General features: G+C 44.6%; 2 protein-coding genes across 2 annotated transcripts in view; both read left to right on the plus strand.

Moving 5' to 3' along the window:
- The window catches only part of SLC12A3 (solute carrier family 12 member 3), a 39,037-nt gene extending 35,920 nt beyond the window's left edge, over positions 1–3,117 (plus strand). Inside the window, exons 24-26 of the mRNA XM_063312672.1 lie at positions 621–756; positions 1,752–1,819; positions 2,603–3,117. Of these exons, the coding sequence (XP_063168742.1) occupies positions 621–756; positions 1,752–1,819; positions 2,603–2,744 (346 nt within the window). The 3' untranslated portion in view covers positions 2,745–3,117. The remainder of the gene's footprint in view (positions 1–620; positions 757–1,751; positions 1,820–2,602) is intronic.
- A 6,364-nt stretch (positions 3,118–9,481) lies between these two features.
- On the plus strand, positions 9,482–15,122 carry LOC134504076 (cytochrome P450 2F2-like). The gene is made up of 6 exons (XM_063313091.1): positions 9,482–9,867; positions 11,407–11,569; positions 12,129–12,281; positions 13,262–13,422; positions 13,865–14,078; positions 15,100–15,122. Exons 1-6 carry the CDS (start codon positions 9,706–9,708, stop codon positions 15,120–15,122), a joined length of 876 nt encoding a protein of 291 aa, XP_063169161.1. The 5' UTR covers positions 9,482–9,705.
- The last annotated feature ends 960 nt before the right edge of the window (positions 15,123–16,082 follow it).

Raw genomic sequence — 16,082 nt, forward strand, 5'->3', positions numbered from 1 at the left:
TATAATTACTACTATATAGTTTTCTTTTTCTTTTGCTCATTCATTTTCTTCACTAGATTTAGCTTCTTCCATGTTTGTTCACGGTCTTCTATCCTGCCTTTCTATGGAGGAAAAAAATAGTCCTACAAGATCACTTTAAAAACACCAAGATGACAAATACAACATAAGGAGATAAATTTGATCTGAAATATGAAAAAGTATTGTCAACATAGCAGCAGCTAATCCTCCTAATCCACACCAGGTCTCATGTTAGTCCGAAGACCAGCAGGAATGCCTGTTCTTCCCACCTCTTCCATGGTGTTTCAGCTGTCCAGTTGAGGTGGGGCTAACATCTTTGGGGCCATTCCAGAAAAGGCCATGCTCCCCAGCATTTGCCATTCAGAGGGTCTACCTTAGGGCTATTAGACCTGGCTGCAAAGAGCAGATGAGATGAGATGCAGAAAGCTAGCCACAGAGAAGAAGCCAAGGCCCTGGTATTTTTTGGTGTTCCTGGATGGCCAGGAATTACTTCTTAAAATTGGCCTGGCTCCTTTCTCTAAGCAGGTGTCCCTTTTGGGGCTAAGACCAGGGCACAGAAGAGCTTGGTTGCTCATGGAAACTCATGGTGGTTTTGTTCCCAGTGTGAAGAGATTTGATGACTTAATTGCTCCGTTCAGACTGAATGACTGTTTCAAAGATGATGCCGTGGTGAACGAGATGCGACATGGATGCCCATGGAAAATTTCCGATGAAGAGGTTGCAAAAAACAAAGCTAAGGTTCGGGGGACCTTGCCAGGGATGGATATCAGATGTTGCCAGCAAGAAAATGGGGAAATAGAAAGATTGGAGCCATCACTGTTTCATCTCTTTTCTGACTCCAGTTCTTTGAATCTAACACCTTTGGTCATCCTGGCTAAGCGGTCAGGGAAGTTGAGAATGTCTTTTACATTCCTCTTGAGGGTGTGTTCAAGCCTACTTTCTTATGGGAAGAATGGCTGCACAAAGTTTTGATCTGGAAATTCAATAGCAATTCTATCAAAGTTCTGAACCGAATCACCTTTCCAAACTGAATCGAAGATTCAGACCAAATTATTGAAGTTGGGCCCTTTTCTCAAGCCCGTTTGAATCAGTCAATAGAATCAAAGTGACTTGCTTTAATGCATCAAGCTGAGGCTTTGGACTTGATTTTCGAAACAGAACCAACAGCTTGGAGCAGAGTAGTCAACATGTTCCTGGTTGTTGGTGGTGTGGAGGCATAGGTGTTTGTGGGGAGGGAAAAGTGGCAGGGGTGGGCAAGTCAGAAAATGTGCATTGTGAGGTCACAATGCCAACGCTTAATTCATGCATCATGGACCCAAACTGGCAGAGCCATAATGGGCTTCTGGACCCCTGTCTGGGCATGTCCCAAGCCTTTCACCTTGTGATCCTGGTGAATCTGGCTTGGCTTCTGGCTTGCACTGTTGCAGCTCAAGGTAGAAAAGAGTCACTGTGCTTCTATCTTACTTGTGAGTTTTCTGGATGCACCTGGTTGGCTGCCACGTGGCCCAGAATGCTAGATTTGAATTTTGGCCTGATCCTGCAGAGTTCTTCTTGGGTTTTTATATAGAACCTCCAAACTCATTAGCAGCATACTTTTTCCAGGGCCATTTGCTAAATGCTGTAGCAGGGAGTGGATTTTTGTCTTCATTCGTGGTGGGCTTCCAAAAAACCTTGGGTTGCTTTATGTCTACCTGGACCTCTGCACTGAGCCTTTTCTACCCTCTCTTTCACAGTCGCTTCGACAAGTGAGAATGAATGAAATTTTGCTGGATTACTCTCAGGATGCTGCCCTTATTTTTATGTAAGTAAGAGAAATCACCAATGAACAGAATGTAAACCTACTCACCCAAAGACTGGGTGCAATCTTTGTAGGAGAAGCCATTAGAGCAGTGTTTCTCAACCTAGGCAGCTTGAAGATGGGTAGACTTCAACTCCCAGGATTCCCAGCCAGACTTGCTGGCTGGGAATGCTGGGAGTTGAAGTCCACCCATCTTCAACTTGCCAAGGTTGAGAAACACTGCCTGACAGACCCGTGAAGGTTATCAATATGAGGATTGGTCGCAAAGTTACTTTTTCATCACCATTGTAACTGCAAATGAGGACTACCTTATTGTGTCCAAACTTGAATAAGGATTCAGACAAGCTGAAAAATGTGTGCAAAGAAGATCAGTAAGACGGATTGGGGGCTGAAATAAATATTTTCAGGAGAAATTGAGGCCCTCTTAGTATATGAAGGGAGCTCTTCCAATGCAGGAGGGGACAGCACGCAGAAGAAGGCCAGACGCTGTTCTCTATCATCCCAGAGTGCAGGGCCCAGAGTAACCATCCTAACTTTCAGGAAGGCAGATTCTGGTTGACCGTAGGGAAAACACCCTAATAGTAAGAGCATTTTGAACGTGGAGCCCATTTCTCAAAGATGTGGTGAATTCTTCCTTGCTGCTCATATTGGGGAAGCTTTAATCCAGAGTCCTGCACCAAAGACAGGTCAGACATGTTGGGCCCAACAGTCCTTTCCAGTGCCAGGAGTCTATGATGGACACACACTGACTTGTTTTCTTTCTCCCGTTCCTTGTAACTTTCTCAGAACCATGCCGGTTGGCCGAAAGGGGAGATGTCCCAGTAGTCTGTACATGGCTTGGCTGGAAACCCTCTCGCAAGATCTGAGATCTCCTGTGATCCTGATCAGAGGCAACCAGGAAAATGTCTTGACTTTTTACTGCCAGTAGTTCTTCTTGGGCCAGTGAGCATTGGAGAAAGAAGGAAATCCCAGCAGGATCCTGCTTTGCAGCTGAACTACCAAGAGGCTCCATTTCAGTGATGAAGGCCAACAATAAAAGGCTGATGGTGGAAAACAAAATTTGTTGGGCTGTAAGAATCCTCTCCTTCAGAACTGTCCATGTTATAGCATATGGGTTGAATCATGGTTTGTTTAATCATGGTTGTAAAAGTAAGCCACAGTTGGCGGGGTTTACACAAATGTTATGTTATAAACTCCAGATGGTAGTTTTGGTAGACTCCCAAAACAAGCCAGGACGACTGTGTCTGAGTCGATTTCATTTGCATTTACACTGAATTAAAATTAAATATGATTATATACAGTAGCTGGAAAGTAATTATACTAGTGAATAATTTTAGGCCATGTTCATATCTGTTCACACATACCGTACCTTTATCTTGAATACTGAATTAACCCATTTTCTAGACTCATAAAATAACTGAGTGGGCTGGGTTCGCCCACCAGGTAAGCCACCCCCAAAATAATCATGATTAAAATGAACCAAAGTTAGCCTACTGTATGTATACAGCAGTTAGTTCTTGTTAGATCTGACCTGTTAAGCCTGTGGTGCCTAAAAATTACAAGTTGATAGCAATTTTTAGAACTTAGAGGGGCCAGGGCTTTTGAGCCTCTAGCTGCATTCCTCTGCATTAAGCTAATACACCACATGAATTTTCGTGCAGCATGTGAACCCAGCTGGGCTAAGCAGCTTCCAGGGTTTCTGGCAGAATGGAGCACCCCAGAGCTTTAGATGGGGCTAGACAACCCTGTGACCCGTTGGGTCATCCTTTGAGAGAAAGGCAGAACAGTCTGATGTGACCAGAATGAACATTAAATTTTAGGCTGACCATATTTTCCTCCCACAACACTGGACAGTCCTGTGATAATCTAATAAGGGTATATTTCAAAACTGAAAAATAATTTTAGTGGCAAATGAACATCAGGAATAAGTCAACATTTACTTACCTAAACAGAGAAACAGAATGACCACGTGCAGGCAAAGTAGCCGTGGGAGAAGGACCAACTTCTGATTTCCTGCTGGCTTCCCCATGGACTTCGCTTGTGGGAAGCCTGCAGGGAGCGTCGGAAATCACGATCACGTGACTGCGGGGATGCTGCAACTGCCACAGCTTTGCGAATAAAACTAGTCTGAACATCGTGGAAATTTCAATTCCATGGGAATAATGGGTCCCAGATTTTTCACACATTCTTTAAGTTAGTTGATTTTAGGTACCTTGATTCAAAAATTGTTGCGGTATAATGCACCGTTTGGGCTAACTGGAGGGTACAAACAGAGAGACAGAGAAACACAGTGAGCGTTTTAGTAGAATATAGAGTTGAGGCTGAGATCTTCACTCATTAAGCACTGCCTCTGATCTACAACACACGGTAGCTTCTGTTATATTGCCCTATTTTTCCCCTTGGGTCTGCAATTCCTTAGTGAGACACCAGGGGGGCAGCAGGTCCTGGAGGTTCAATACATTTTTCCATATTCCCCATTATTACCCAGGTTGGCCACCAGGTGACAGTATGGACATACTTGAAATGGCTTATCCTGTTTCCCCATTAAGACATTAATACCTGGGCCACCAGATATTGGCCACCAGGGGGCACTATGTCCTATACTACATTTGAAATGCATTGCTCTATTTCCCTATTGAGCTTTTAATACCCAAGATGGCCACTGGGGGCAGTATTCCCTTAGCCTAAGTGCATTGCAGTATTTTCTCTCTTCAGTAGAGAAGTTTATACCCAAGTGGGCCACCAGGGGCAGTATATCCTATGGGTTAAATGCATTGGCCTATTAGTTACTCTCAAATATATAGGATTACCTAATCATATTGCTGCATTTTGCCTACAATTTGATTCCAGTGAAATCATTCCATCCAAAAATGAAAGTAAAGGTAAGAAATGTAGTTACCTAGGCTTCAGTAAATTTCTAAGAACTGCTAACAGTGGTAGAGTGCCCCCCCCAAGTGAAATATAGGAAAATGATTACAGTTGGATAACATAGTGCCCCTGGTGGCTTATCTGGGTACTGAAGCCCACCAGTGAAATAGGGAATGTTTTCACAGAGGAGGATATATTGCCCCTGGTGGCTGTATGGTGAATTGCAGGTTCAATGTGTAATGTAGAGAACTGTATCGAACCCATAGGACATGCTGCTCCCTGGTGGCTCATCTGAGTATTTCAGGCTCCAAAGCTCAGTTTGGGTAAGGTATTTATCATATGGGACATAGGACCCTGCTGGTTCAAATGGGTATTGCAGGCTTCATAGCAAAAAAAGGGCAATATGGTTATCATAAAGGACATACTGCCTCCTTGTGACTGGGTTTTGGAGGTTTAATTGGAAAGAGAACAGTAGATCTCTTCTATAGCTCATAATGTCCTCTGCTGGCTTCCTCTGGTATTGTAAAGTGGAAAATAGGTCAAACTACTAAACCTATTGTACACAGGTTCCTGGTGGCTCACTTTGGTATTTCATGCAATTATTGCATAAAGCCCTTCTCCCCAGAACAGTATTGGGTATTCCAGATTATTGTCCTGTATCAAGTGGGCCACCAGGTTCAGTATGACCTATAGATCTCATATATTGCCCAATATACACGGAAGAGCTTGTAACACCCCACTCAGCCACCAGGGGGCAATATTTCTTATAGATTCCATTATATTGCCCCATTTCCCCCATAGAGCTTGTAATACATTATTGAGCCACCAGGGGCCGAATTTCCTATAGATTCCAATTGTTGAAATAGGGCAATATAATGGAATCTATAAGAAACACTGCCCCTGGTGGCTAAATGAAGTATTGTGGTCCAAATGCTGTATGGAAAATTGCTACAAATTCCATTATATTGCCCTATTTTCCCCATGGAGCCTGCAATGACTCATTGAGCCACCAAGCAGCACTATTTTCAATGGGTTGCATTATATTGCCATACTGTATTTTCCGTATTGAGACTGCAATACCTCATTAAGCCACCAGGGGGCAGTACTTCCAACACATTCCATTGTAATACCCTATTTCCGTGAGCTATTTTAGTCTCAATATGGAAAGCAAGACAATATACTACATAATAGAATCACTAGGAAATGCTGCCTCCTGGTGGCTCAAATGAGATATTGCAGTCTCACTCATTGCACCAAATGACCAGGTTCAAACTATCCTACTTTGGACATATTATGCGAAGACCTAGCAGCTCTCTGGAGAAGGCTCTGATGCTGGGAAAGGTGGAAGGAAAGAGTAGAAGAGGATGGGGGGTGGACTCAGTTGCAATGTTATGAAGTGAATGAAATGTTAGCAAATCCAGCGTGCCTCATTAGCATGTGCATTAGCATGTAAATTGAGTTCATCCCAAGATGCAACTCTGAGGAAGCTGTTTGTTGCCACTCCCACTTCCTCTCTCTTTCTTCCTCCTTCTTCCACTGAGGGAGAAGCAAGCATGCTGCTCTGCTCTCTGTTCATTGGGGCCATGTGCTCGGGCCTTGATGAAGGATTCTGCCCTTTTCTTCCACGCAGTTCATGGCAGCAACTAGGGCTGAGAGTTTAGGGCAAATTAAATTTAGAAAGTATAGAAGATAAAAGGAACTTCATTTTCCACCAAAGATGAATGTAATTGGACCAAAGAATAGAGTCAGTAAGACCCGTTTTACTTGCCTTTAAAACTACTATGTCTAAGCGTGTGATTCTTTATGCTTGGGAGGGCTCAGTATGTAAGATACACCTGTGTTTCTCTGGCGTGCTCATTACAGCTATTTTAAGATAATATTCTTTTTCTGTGCCAGCTTCTCAGCTGTGTTAAGCTCTGCTCCATTTCAGTGGTTCTAGCAGGCCACTAAATGGCTTCACAATGGGGATGGGGCACCTTTGGAAGACCTGGAGGACTGTGTTAGGGGCAGATCATCATGGAAAAAAATCTTTGTGGTCACTAAGTGAACACCAACTTGATGGGATATAATCAATCAATCAATCAATCAAGAGATGCCTTGGTAGGGAGGAAAGTCCTCCCTTAGAGCTCCCCCTGCTGGTGGAAACTTTGCAGCAGGTTTAACGAAAGCAAGTTCTGCCCCAGCCGGAAGAGATTCCGCTTGGGAAGTCTCTGCAGGAAGCAGCTGATCCAGTCAGGACCAGCTCGGGCGTCGGAACTGGGCCGACATTTTGTTATCCTTGCTCACACAGCATACCCCACTCCTGTTTCTTATCTGACACGATCCTCGTGTTTGAAGAGAAAAACCTCAGAAGTAGCACTATAAGTAATCCTTGCTTAACAACCCTAATTGGGACCAGCAACTGCCATTAAGCAAAGCGGTCGCTAAGTAGGAAATCACTTGACCACAACTCTGCTTTCTGGCTGGAAAGAGACAAGACTACGCCTTTGTTTGCCTCCTAGCCATTCCCCCTCCCACCCTCTGGCTTACTGTCTTGTGCACACCGAAAGCAATGCGATCCTGCCGCAGCCTTGGGCTGGAAGCTGTGGGCGCGCTTTGCAAACAGCTTTTAGTACTCACCTGAAATTTTTCCAGACATAAAATACTAATCCTTTCGACTCTGACACTTCTGGTTGCCAAGCCTTTCTGTTAAACGTCACAGGAATACAATTTAGGCTAAATGTGGAGCAGATAAAAACTTGCAAACTTAGCATACAACCGACATTGCGTGACCAGGCTCTGCAAATGGTAGATTTGGTTTTTGTAGTCTGGGGGGTGGGGGTGGAGGGGAAGGAATGTGAACTACATTGGGTATGCAAAGAATGCAAAATGTATGAAGCCACAGCAGAGGTACAATCAGGGCCAGGGTTTCCTATTTTTCGGGTCTCTTTATTTTGCTATAGCATCAGGGATGTCCTTGTGCCTTCTAAAAGTTGCCCGGAGCCTGTAGCCATGCAGGAGTCAGTTCACAGGGGGGCTAAGCCTTAGGAATCCATTTTTCCTTCCTTCACAACCTTTCCATTACGTCTCACTTTGGCTTGTATTCTTTCACCCACCCAGCGTTTGAAATAAAGTATGTGAGGAGGGTTGGGTCACAGCAGGACCCCACTGGCTGTGGGGAAGGAAAAATGGGTGGATTTAACTTGCAAAGATTTGTGAGAGCCTCTCCACCTTTTGTGCATTACATATGGGCTTAGACAGTCCTCTTTGGTTGCCTTATTTCTTCAGATTCCGTCCCATCCTATGTTTTCCCCAGGAACTCAAGGCACGTTAGGGTATTTCTTAATATGGTACGGAATGCAGACACAAAGACTGTGTTTGGTTTTCCCACACAAAACTGTTTTATTGTACAAAGCTAAACTCCTATCTTATTCTACTATCTTCCTATTACAATACACTTACAACTATTTCTATTCTTATTTAACTTACAAATGTTTGTCTAAAGAAATATACAAATATACATCCCTATACAAAGAGGGAGCAAACTGCACACTCACCAGCACTGATGATGTTACCTAGTCGGGTCAGGAAATGTCTGCAAGCAAACAGCCAAGCTCAGAGAGCACCAAGGACTTCACGATAAATTTCTATCTCTATGTTCTATTTCTACGTATGTTCCTATGCCTATGTTTGTTTTTTAATCTGTTCAATCGTGTCCGATTCTCGGAGACTGCCTGGACAAGTCCCTACAGTTTCCTTGGCAAGATTGCAGAAGTGGTTTGCCATTGCCGCCTTCCTAGGGCTGAGAGAGAGGGACTGGCCCAAGGTCACCCAGCTGGCTTTGTGCCCAAGGCGGGACTAGAACTCCCGGTCTCCCAGTTTCTAGACTGTGCCTTCCCCACTACACCAAACTGGCTTTATCTTTCCTTACCTTGGCTATTTCATAACTCTTTAAATCTTTCCTTTCCCCCCCAGGTCTTCAGCTCTTGAAGCCAATCTCAGTCCATCTGCATGTGAAAACCCTTTTCGCTCCTTTATAGACTTGTGAATGGTCTTTTCTCTCCCCCACTCCCAGGACTCACAGTCCTGTTTCTGGAGCTGGTTTGTAGCGCTCTGCACCTGGGGGGCTGCAGGCAGCCGGTTTACAGACCCTGTTCAGGCTCTTTTCATCCCTCCCAGTCTCTCAGCTCTGCCTCTCAGCTGGTCTTGCAGCTCCAGAATGGAAGTTTTCTCTTGCAGTCTGAAGACCACAGCAGAGGGGCTTGCGCCTTCTCTTTCCCAAGCCTCTGCTGTCTTCCTGGCTTAATGCCTTGCTTCATTCATTCGCCCACTTACTTGCATTCAGTTTCCTTTTTATAAACAAACTCTCCAATGAAGGAGAGGGGGAAGCTGTTTTAACCCCCGTTCCCCATCCCAGGCAGTCTGTCAAAGTCTGGGTCTCAGGGAGGAGAAATGGCTGCTGGCTCCAAGGGGTGAGTTCACTGTTCCACAAGGCAGCTGGCGTGAAGACAATCTGAGCCATGCAATTGTAACGCTCTCAGGTGGGCAGAACCCAGAAAGAACGAGGCACAGCAGCAAAGGGTGAAAGAAAGACAAAAGGGCTGGAGAAAGGGAAAGCAGCTGGTCTCTTCTGCAGGAGCCAAACCCAAGGGAGGAATGGGAATTGGGGGGGGGGGCGGGGGAAGCAGAGAGGGAGGTGTGAATAGAGAGGACTCTACAGAGTTACCCCAATTGGAGCAGAAGGATTTATGCGGTCATGGTGGTCGTCCGTTCTCTTATCCTTCCTTCACACAACATCGCCTGGCCCTGCTTCCTTGAAGACTTGGCACTCCTGTTGGTGGAGAGAAAGCTCAGAAACGACATTGATTTTAATGGCAGGAGACCCGCTTGGTGCTCCTTCCCTGTTCGTTTAATTGCAGCTTGTGAAATCTGGCCACTGCTCGAAGTTTAGCTTTCATCCTGACTTCATAAACATCACCTTTGGCTTTTTGCCCAGGCCAACAGCAGCAGGGAATTGCCAAGTGAGGCTTCCTGCTTTGAAGATGGCTCTTTTCAGCTGGCTGGTTGCTCTTTGCCTCCTCCTCCTCCTCTCTTTCTGGAAGAGCCAACGTCCCAAAGGGTTCCCTCCCGGACCTTGGCGCCTGCCCCTGATCGGGAATGTGCTTCAGTTCAGTATGGGGAAACCTTTGAAGGACCTGGATCAGGTAAGGGATCCTACACAAAGTCACACTGGATTTCATGGAATGAATCTGCAGGAAAGGAAAGAAGTTTTGCTGAAGTTCTTTTGGGTGGGCTGGTTGAGCAAGGGTGTGTCTGTTTGTTTCTGCCTGTGACTGAAAATGTGTGCTGCAGAGGATTTGGGGAAATGTTGAGAATGTTATGCAGGTGCTGAAATTCCAGCTATGTAGAGATATTTAGGCACTTGATTCAAAGCAACGGGGTGTATGTGTGATTGATAGCAATCCCACGCCCGAATGGAGTTGGGCTGCTTCCAAAAGATTCTTCAGAATTTATTCGCATCGCGCAAGTATTTCATGAATCAGTTTGGGCTGAATTCCAAGAGTCAGCTCTGCCCTCTCCGAGGCAACATCTGGAATTTCTTACGATGCAACCACAAGTCTGTCTAGACCAGTGTTTCTCAACCTTGGCAACTTTAAGCTACGTGGACTTCAACTCCCAGAATTCCCCAGCCAGCATGAATTCCCAGAATTCTCGGAGTTGAAGTCCACGTAGCTTAAAGTGGTCTAGACCATCTTAAAACCCGCCAAATGCTTTGGAGAGAGGAGAAAAGGCCATGGAACAGAGAAAATCAGCATTTTCCCTTTCTTATAAATATTATGGCTCTGTCACTTTGTCACTTCAGTACTAAATTTCTGCTATGTAATTAGGGGAATATTAAGCTGTTTGTTCTTAAACAAGAGTTAACCTGTAGCAATTCCTCTGGTAGAAAATGCCCTTCTCTGTGTATATTTGAAGTTGGGCAGGCTCTTGACTGAAGGCTTCAATAACAAGGGGATATTTACTGGAGAATGCACTTTGTCTTTGCTCTTTGGACTTTTGCAGATGGGGAGAGTTGGCGAAGGGAACAATGGTGTCCCTGTGTGTCTCCGGCCTGTTGTTAGCAAAATGAGGCCAAGGGCCCTGCCCCCTCCGAAAAGCTGGTCTCCCACGCATCTTTCTTTGAGCTGAATTAAACTTTACACATTTCTCCTTGCTGCTTGATGGAATAGCTTGCAGTATTGCCCAATATCACCACCACCACCACCACCACCACCACCACCACCACCATCATCTTTCAGTCAGTTCCAAAAAGAAATAGCAAAAGTTAAAAGGCTATTTAGATGGTGAAGTGAAATGATGTTATAAAAAAGTACAGTATTAAAACGAGGCTGCTGGAAAACCATCGCCATATGGTCAGTTCTAACAGGATGGCCTTTTGATATCACGTTCAAATGACCCTGTTGCCAGCTGGGCCTGTGTTCAGGCATACCAGCTTAAAAAGCAGGAAGCTTTGTTATCATTATCTAATCCTACTAAGCGGTCCAATTCAAGTTCTGCATGTAACGTTACACCTATGCCTGAATAGGAAGGGGGTCATGGCCGAACACGTTGGGTATGGAGTGTGATGGAACTACAGGTTATCATTCAGCCTCGTCCTTGAGGATGCTATGTCATATTGTTGCAATGATTCGTTCTAGGAGATTTCCTAATGCCGCTATGCTTGTCCTGTTATTTCATTTCAGTTAGCAAAAAAATATGGTCCTGTCTTCTCTCTTTATGTTGGAAACAAACCTGTAGTCTTTACTCACGGATTTCCTTCAGCAAAAGAGGTCCTCGTGACAAAAGGCACAGAATTTGCTGGGAGAACAAATGTTTATATTATGGACGTGATCACTAAGAAAAAAGGTAATGATATTATTTCCAATATTATTTCCAATTTTTAATGCCTCTTAAAGTTATTTGTTAGTGGGATGCGGTGGCGCTGCAGGTTAAACCGCTGAGCTGTCGATCGGAAGGTTGGCGGTTCGAAACCGCGCGGCGGGGTGAGCTCCCGTTGCTCGTCCCAGCTCCTGCTCACCTAGCAGTTCGAAAGCATGCAAATGTGAGTAGATCAATAGGTACCGCTTCGGCGGGAAGGTAACGGCGTTCCATGTCGTCATGCTGGCCACATGACCCGGAAGTGTCTATGACAACGCCGGCTCCAAGGCTTAGAAACGGAGATGAGCACCGCCCCCTAGAGTCGGACACGACTGGACTTTACGTCAAGGGAAACCTTTACCTTTACTTAAAGTTATTTGTTATGTTACCTAGCTCTTTTTTCCTTTGAATGCTAGCTTGCTGGATCAAAATTTCAAGTAAGAGAAGGAATGATCTGTTGAAATTTTAGAATTAGCTAACCAGAAGCAAGATCCAAATGAATGAATGCTTGTTTGCTAATTTTTAATTTTCAGTCTTTACTTTACAGGCATATTCTCACTACCTTACGGTGAAGTGTGGAAGGAGCAAAGGAGGTTTTCAGTGATGCTTTTCAGAAACTTTGGAGTGGGCAAAAATTTGATGGAAGAAAAGATCTTGGAGGAGGCGACTTATTTGATTCAGGCATTTACTGAAAACATGAGTAAGCTCCCCTGGGACAGGATGGGATGGTTGGGGAATTGTCCCTTCTCTGTTGCTTCTTTTTCCATAGGACATAGTTGACCTCAAAGTTGACCAGTGAGAAGGTGCATTGATGCAGAGCGAGAGAAGCTCAGAATTCTGGTGGCATAAAATTCCAAGCCCTGCTGACCAAAATAAGACCACATCCTTCATTTTGTCTCTTTGATTGTAATGCTTCTGAAGCAGGAGTCCTGTAACTTTCTTGGTTAGCAGCCATCAGCTGGAATTCCGAGAATCCTTTTAGATGCTCATAGAACATTGGGGAGAAGCAAGAAGACTCATCATATATAAAATGGCTAGCTCAGGAAACAGAACTAGTTCCCAACCTCTATTTTCATGGAATGCTCTTGGCCATCATTTACTGGGCCTATCTCCCACCATGCTTCCTGTTGCCCCCGGGGTGATCTGGTAGCCTTCCACAATATGAGGATCTCCAGAAGCATTGGATTGCAAAGACAATCATCCCCAGTTTCGATGCAATGTGTGTGCGCACGTGCAATGGAGTTAAGTCTAAAATAGCAGCTGGGCTAAGAATCATGTTCTGCTGTTCCTGATGGACAATGGAATTCTTAAGGTCCACTCAGCTTCTGAACCACTGAAGACCAGTCAGATTTGGCTGAGAAGTAATCTGCTCCATTGCATAGAAACAGTCACATACATTCCCTACTTTCTTCAACGTAAGAAGCCTTAACTTTGTTCTTAGCCCATTTTTATATGCAATGGTTAGATAAACTTCATTTTGGATTTCAGCAAGGGTTAATTTATTAGAAAAAGATTGAAAATAGCAGATACCACTTCATCCTAGTGACTCTGCTACTGCACATTCATTGTGAGAATTAAACTCTATAGTGGACTTACTTCATATCCTTCCAATAATGCCCTTAGGGAAAATGCAGGAGGCTGGATGTCCAGTGATCTGTTTTCTTTTGTTTTATTCTGCAGGTGTGCCTTTTGATCCTTATGAGTTCCTTGACAGTGCGGTCATCAACATACTTTCTACCATAATATTTGGGAAACGTTTTGAATACAACAGCAGCTTCTTAAGAACCCTGCTGGACCTGATACATCAAAATATCAAACTGCCAGCAGGACCCTGGGCCATGGTATGCTTAATAAGAGTCCAGAAAGATGTTCAGAATTAAAGCACAACCAGCAGGAATTTGAATGTCAGTGTCCCTAGTGTGACTGTCACCAGACCCTGGATGTGAAATGTCAGACACATTTTGGAACTTGGTTTTCCTTACAATTAGAACCGTGTTATTTTATGAAACCATCTCACAAGACGGTCAAGAAAAGTGCGTAAAGGCTCTTTGTGAGTGATTTGGTTCAAACAGCGGTTATCCAAATTTAATTGGGTATCCTACTTCTATACTGAAATTTCAGCTTGTTTGGACATTTGACTCCCTATCAAATTGTGAACAAGATATATTTACAGTGAACCCCTTACAATCCAAGGGACTTTTTCTCCTGTTCAATATATCCTACAAAGAAGGCTCCATCATGATCAGATTAATCCATGTTGGCTTTTCTTCTCTTTGCTGGCAGCTTTACAATGCCGTGCCCTTAGTGAGAGGGCTTCCCCTGCCCCACCAGAGAATACTAACGAATGCCAGTAAGATCTTTGCTTTGCTTGAAAAAGAAGTGGAGGAACACAAGGCAACCTTGATTCCTGGAGAACCACGGGATTTCACTGATGCGTATTTAGAAGAAATACAGAAGGTAGATTTCTTAGTCTTTTGTTCTGATTTTACACTGTTATGTATATTTTTTTCTCATCTTGTATCTGTTCCTCTAACGTTATATATTGCACAAGTACAACGGTCCTCTGGTGCATGACTGTAATTTAGTCTGGCATTTAAAATACCATTTTTGGGTTAAAAAGTTTCCCAGTGGCTCTTTTGGGATTATGGCAAATTAGAATTTTGTCCAGGGAGAAGGAACATATTGGCAGGTTGTCTGGGCCCTGCTGTGAGCCTTTGGTTAGCTTCTTCGGTAAAGCCAGCCAACCCAACATTCTGCACTAAAACCAAGCTCTATGAATCTGAATTTCAGACAATATTTAGCTAGGAATGCAACATTGACCCATTGCAGAAAAATCCAAAGCCAGCAGCCCACATTGGCCCTTCTGCATTAGGTGAACCTATTCACTGATATTTTTCAAGACCCAAAGCAGCTGTGTTTCACCAGGAAATTCTTGACTTCTCAATTTATCTTGCAGCGGCTCTCTTCTGCTGATGGGCCCCCAAATAAGTTTATTACAGCCATATGGCCGGATATAATAACACATCCAATAGTAGGACTGTTACATCCATCCATCCATCAGAAAAACTATGAGTGGAGTAAGATCTAAAAAATAAATAACATGTATAACATAATATAATCATATAGAAAGTGAAAAATAAGTATCCAAAATTAGTTAATGGGGTGATGTATTGTACAGATGGTAGCACAAAACCGGGCAGCTTGGGTGGAGGTTTTTGTGTCCTTGTCCAAAAGAAGTAACAGTAAGTAACAATCTCACTCCCTGCCTGGAAATTTCTTCAAGATTGGATAAATGAAGATCAGCCTATAGAGCAGTGTTTCTCAAACTTGGCAAGTTTAAGACTGTGGACTTCAACTCCCAGAATTCCCCAGCCAGCAAGCTGGGGGAGCACCTTTTTCTCGCTGAATTCCTCAACTGTCTCTGTCCTGATGATTTGTTGGAGGAACATAGGCATTTGAAGAACTGCTGCCTCTTCGCTTGCTCGCCTCTTCTCTTCCTGTTTCCATTTCCCTTTTAGTGATACAGTATTTTACAGAATGAAGTCCTGAGGGTAAGAACCTTCCTTCAGTCCCTTTTTCCTTGCTTCCTTCCTTGCTTGCTTCCTTCCTTCCTCTGTCCTGTGTCTGTCTGTCCATCCATCCATCCATCCTTCCTTCCTTCCTTCCTTCCCTCTGTCCATCCGTTCATCCTTCCTTCCTTCCTTCCTCTGTCCTGTGTCCATCCTTCCTTCCTTCCTTCCTTCCTTCCTTCCTTCCCCCTGTGTCCATCATTTCTTCCTTCCTCTGTCCTGTGCCCGTCCTTCCTTCCTTCCTTCCTTCCTTCCTTCCTTCCTTCCTTCCTTCCCCCTCTGTCCTTCCTTCCTTCCTTTGTCCTCTGTCCTGTGTCCGTCTGTCCATCCTTCTTCCCTTCCCTTCCCTTCCTTCCCCCTGTGTCCTTCCTTCCTTCCTTCGGTCCATCCTTCCTCTGTCCTGTATCCATCTGTCCATCCTTTGTTCCTTCCTTCCCCCTGTGTCTGTCCTGCAATTCCTCCTTCCCTCCTTCCTCTGTCCTGTGTTCGTCCATCCTTCCGTCCTTCCCTGTGTCCGTCCGTCCGTCCTTCCTGTACCTGTCTGTCTGTCCGTCCATCATTCCTTCCTTAGTCTGTCCTGTCTCCGTCCATTCTTCCTTCCTTCCTTCCTTCCTTCCACCTGTGTCCTTCCTTCCTTCCTTCCTTCCTCTGTCCTGTGTCCGTCCATCCTACCTTCCTTGCTTCCTTGCTTCCTTGCTTCCTTGATTCCTTCCTTCCCCCTGTGTCCATCATTTATTCCTTCCTCTGTCCTGTGTCCGTCCTTCCTTCCTTCCTTCCTTCCTTCCTTCCTTCCCTCCTTCCTGCCTTCCTTCCTCTGTCCTGTGTCCGTCCATACTTCCTAACTTGCTTCCTTCCTTCCTTCCTCTGTCCTGTCTCTGTCCGGACATTCCTCCTTCCTTCCTTCCTTCCTTCCTTCCTTCCTTCCTTCCTTC

The sequence above is a fragment of the Candoia aspera genome, chromosome 11, assembly GCF_035149785.1.
Source record: "Candoia aspera isolate rCanAsp1 chromosome 11, rCanAsp1.hap2, whole genome shotgun sequence".
NCBI lineage: Eukaryota > Metazoa > Chordata > Lepidosauria > Squamata > Boidae > Candoia > Candoia aspera.